At 59.0% G+C, this 4,485-nt stretch overlaps 1 protein-coding gene across 2 annotated transcripts in view; it reads right to left on the reverse strand.

Moving 5' to 3' along the window:
* The window catches only part of Cspg4 (chondroitin sulfate proteoglycan 4), a 33,047-nt gene that overhangs the window by 26,713 nt on the left and 1,849 nt on the right, over positions 1 to 4,485 (reverse strand). For both annotated transcript variants that reach the window (XM_033756045.1, XM_033756044.1), the window contains exon 2: positions 4,262 to 4,429. In XM_033756045.1, coding sequence (XP_033611936.1) covers positions 4,262 to 4,391 — 130 coding nt within the window. In that variant the 5' untranslated portion in view covers positions 4,392 to 4,429. The remainder of the gene's footprint in view (positions 1 to 4,261; positions 4,430 to 4,485) is intronic.

A 4,485-nucleotide genomic window follows, 5' to 3' on the forward strand; every position in this document is an offset into this window, starting at 1 on the left:
ATTTATTTATTATTTTTTGTATATATAAACCCAACACAGTGGCTGGGGATTTTGCTCAGTGGTTCCTCAGAAGCACAAGGTCCTGAGTTCGATCCCCAGTACCAAACAAATAAACAAACAAAAACCAAAACCAAAAACAAAAGCCCAACACATTCTCAGGAAGCTGCTCTTCATGAATTGGGGTGAGTCAGGCACTCCCCCCGTCCTAGGCTCATCTGCCTCTGGGTAGGTACAGGTGGGAGCCTTGGGGTTCCTGGTGGAGGAGTCTGAAGATCTAGTGATGTCCACAGCCCTCGGTGGGCCCAGACCTGTGCCCAGCAGCACCCTGGAGGAAGCTGAAGGGATTCTATCCCTCAGAGCAGCTGGTCCTGTGGGCAAGGCACCCACACCAGGGAACAAGGCCAAAGGGCCGAGAGGCCAGTGCCCACACTGCTAAGGGCATGCCGTGACTCTGGACAAGCAGCTGCCCCTCTCTGAGCCCTGTTTTCCTGTAAACCATGGAGTGGGGTTGGGCTGGGTGGGGGTCTTTGCTGTAAGGGCTGGGGTGGGTAGCTTCCGAGATGCATCAAAACGGTTCATGCATGAGCATGACTGGCAGCCTGTTAAACACAGGCCAGAGCCGTCCAGGCGTGGGCAGGCACTGAATGGGAAGAAGGAACGGTTAACAGGACAGGCACTGTCCCTAGCCAGAACTCCCCATGCTGCTTTCAGAGTGCGGCAACCCACATCTGGGCCTAATGTGCTCCATTTACTGCCCAGTAGGCGGGGCTTCCTGGAAGGGCTTTCCCATGAACCAGTGGGGAAGCTTTGGAGAGGCAGGAGACCCTGCCATGGGGACAGGTACAGAATTCTGGGAGGCTCAGAGAGCTGCCTCTCTCTGGTCTGGAAAGGCCCGCAGATGCTGGGGACACAGGAGCACTGTGGCCTGTGTCCACCGAGTGAGCTGAGGTGGGTCCCGCTTCTCTCTGAGCCTGTTTCCTCACCTGGGAAGTGGGGACATCTGACTCATGGTGCTGCTGGGAGACTCAGGACAGCAAGGTCAAATCCCCCAAGGGCGTTTCTAGAGATCAGAGCTCTGCCCTGACGTGACAGTGTCATCTCCTAAGCAGAGTGGAAATGGTGGTGGGGGGAACCCCAACAGCAGAGAGGATCCAGGCACCACTCCGTCCACATGAGCACCGCTCCTTCTAGGACTGCTTTCCCCAATTCAGGACTGGTGAGGACACAGTGTGACCCACCTTGCACCTGGAGGAGAGGTGTGGGAGCTGGGGGAGAGGCACGAGGAGAGGGAGGCCAGGCTCAACCTCACCCCATTCTCACTGCCCACCCTGCCCTGGTGCTGCCCAGCCCAGGCTGCCAGGTGGGTGACTGGAGAGGGAGGCAGAAGCCTCTGGGGTCCTGGTCCCAGCCAGAAGGCGTGGTTCCTGAGTAGCTGTGCCCAAGGTCTGTGTGCAAGTGCATCTGCACACCCTAGCTTGGTCTGGGGGCTCTTTCCAACCCCACAGCCCTCTAGGCAGCACGCCTAGTTCCCAGTACCCATAGCTGCTAGGTCCTCACTTCCCCTTCCCACAGGGCCGGCCACCTGGTGGGGGCCCCTGGGTGGCTGCAGCACTGAAAGCCCTGCTTGTCCTCCAGCTGTGGAGTTGGGCGTAGTCAGTTATCCTTGGCCTAGGACAGTTTCTTGAGAGCCTGGGTGGGCTGGGCCATGGGTCTGGCCCCCGTCCTGCCGGAAGCCTGGGGTAGCAAGGGGCACATACCCAAGGCTCCCAGGGTGTCCCCAAGGGTGTCCTCAGCACTGCTGATCCCCTGAACCCCCCTCCAGGCAGCAGGGTCTGCCCTGGTTCAGCTTCCTGACCTGGTGCCCTGTACCTTGCTAGGACTCCCCTTCAGCTCAGCCCCATCTGGGTGGCACGGAACTCCTTGCCAGGCCCCTGATGTGGGTCTTGCCTCAGCCCCACATGGTCTGCTTTTCAGTCAGTCAGGTTTAGAGAAAAACGGCTCAGTCAGCCAGACCAGAGGTGTAGGGACTGTTGTCCCCGAATACACTATGCTCATTCTGACCTTTTCCCCCCTCTTCTCTTTTCTTTTCTCTTTTTTCCTTTCTTGAACAGGCGCTTACTGTTTCCCAGGCCGGCCTGTTATTTCTGTGCTGATGCAATCGATCCTCCTGCCTCAGTCTCCCAAGCACCTGAGACTACAACTGTGCCACATCTCAGCTCACATCCATCCTGTCCCTGTGACTGTCCCTTTGTGGGGGCTGCGTGTTACTGGGTACTGCATTTTTCATCCACGTGTCATAAAAGGGAGGGCTCTGTGTGGGCACTGGGGTTCCCTGTGGGACTTAGCACACCCAACTCCCTCCTGGGAAACTCAGTTTCCCTATTCATATAGCTGGGAGGTTGGCCTGCATGGTTCCCAAGGTGCTGGTTGTGCTGGCCCACGACTGAGGTACTCTGGCATGGGAGTCTCCTGGGCATCTTGCTCAGGGACCAGGGGATCTGAAGACCTGGGGGCTGAGGGTGTCCAGGCCAAGTAAGACCAAGCTATCCTCAGGGTGGGCTGCTCCTGAGGCAGAGATGGCGACTGGGGGTTGCACCAGGTGTGGTGACAGAGATGAGCTCGTCTGGCTGGTACATGGGAGAATGCCAGCCCTTTTACCCTCCCCATTTCCAAATCCTTCTAAGGTCAGCGTTGGCTTTATGCTCTAAACCTCACAGGAACTGTGCTGAGCTCCTGCCCTAAGACTGCTGTGGGATCTCCACTGCCAGCCGGCACATCCTGCCATTTAAGGTCCTAGTGCCCCAGCCCAAGGCTCTCCCCAGTCTATGCTAGGAATATCTTCCAATCTAAGCACCCTCTGCTTGCCTACACGTCCCCCCCCCGCCCATGCCTATTGCTGCTCTGGTACCAAATCCTGTCCTATCCGCCACATTTTGGCTCAAGGGACACCCTTGGTCCACCCCAGGTTGCTCCTGATTTCAGATCTTTGCAGGAATCACTGTTGGAGTTTTATTTGCTTTTCTGCTTCCAGAATAAGTCCAAACACAGCCTATCCACTCCCTGGGACTCTCCTTGCATAGCACAGTGTCTATGAGATAGGGTTGCCAGGGAAGTGTTTGAGGGATTCCCCTCGGCAGGAGGCTGATGCTGGACAAATTCTGACCATCTCCATCTCCTTGGACACCCCTTCCCTATCTCCCTTCCCTATCTCTAGGCCCCAAGACCTGACAGCAGGGATGGGGAGCTGGATACCCAGCCCTGACTCATCCCTTCCTGGGCACCCCATGATGCCCTCCTTTGGAGCTGGCTTCCCTCTCTGATGGGAGCAGGGTGTGGCCTGGGCCCCTGGCAGGGAGGCTCAGGCCCTTCCTCTTGGGAATGGTCCCAAGGACCAGGCTGAAGCCCTGATTCACGCAGGGCAGGAATGACAGACAGGCCTTCTGCCACAGATCCATGACTAGACCGTGCCTGCCTCTCCAAAGGAAGAACGCTGTAATGCTGGGATTCCTGGCACCTTGACAGAGAGGCCCAGCACCTCTCTGAGGGCAAACTTTCATTCAGTCTCTGTTGGGGTTGGGCTCTAGGGCTGAGGATAGGGAGTCATGGCGGGGGTGGCTTGGGCTCTCTGAGGGGTAAAGGGTACCTGAGGGGCCCCAGCCCTGCTGCAGGGAGGCTGAAGATTGAGCAGTCCTGTATGTCACCAACCTGGTCTCCTGGGCAGGAGGAGGCAGGAAGCAAGCAAGGCCCTCTGGAAACACAGTAGGGGAGCAGAGAGTGCTGGGGACAGAGGGTGTGGGAGGTGGATGCCCAGGTGTAACTAGAACACTTGGGTGGGGCAGGGTGACTCCCTGTGCAACCCCTCCTCACAGTGCCCCCATTTGTGGCTGGCAGCCACTTCTCACTGTTGCTGGGTGCCCTTTCACCCCAAGCCTGCCTGGCAAACAGCCCGAGCCCCCCCCCAGGGTGCCCAGCGGGTGGGTGTCTAGGATATCTGGAGGGCAGAGCCACGCCCCAGGGTGCTGACTCCTAGGCCCCATCACCCAGGCTGGACACCCCATAACCAGTACCGTGCAATCCCAGATTCAGAGCCTCTGAGAGTTCCATCCTGCTCACCCGAGGGAGGATCCTGGAGACCCCTCCGGAGGCAGGGGACGCATAGCTCCCTCAGTCCCCATATGGGTGACCCCCTGCGCCATTCTCTCCATCTGGGAATCATTCAGAGCTCCCCCAGGCCGGGTCGGGGTCTCAGGCCTTCACTCACCTGCAGATGCGGGTCCAGCCAGCAGCGCCCAAGTGAGAATCAGGGCCAGGGCGGGCGCGGAGCCCGGGGACATCGGGCAGGGACGCATCGCGGCAGCGCGGGGACTTGGGACGGACGGGAAAGCAGACATGGGGCAGGGAGCGCGCTCTGGGCCGGGCGCGCACTGAGCTGGGGGGGGGAGGCGAGGACCGGGGTTAGCGCTGCGGGGGCGGGGGCAGCGCGGC

This window comes from Fukomys damarensis, unplaced genomic scaffold (assembly GCF_012274545.1).
Source record: "Fukomys damarensis isolate Sample0158 unplaced genomic scaffold, DMR_v1.0_HiC HiC_scaffold_25, whole genome shotgun sequence".
Lineage (NCBI taxonomy): Eukaryota > Metazoa > Chordata > Mammalia > Rodentia > Bathyergidae > Fukomys > Fukomys damarensis.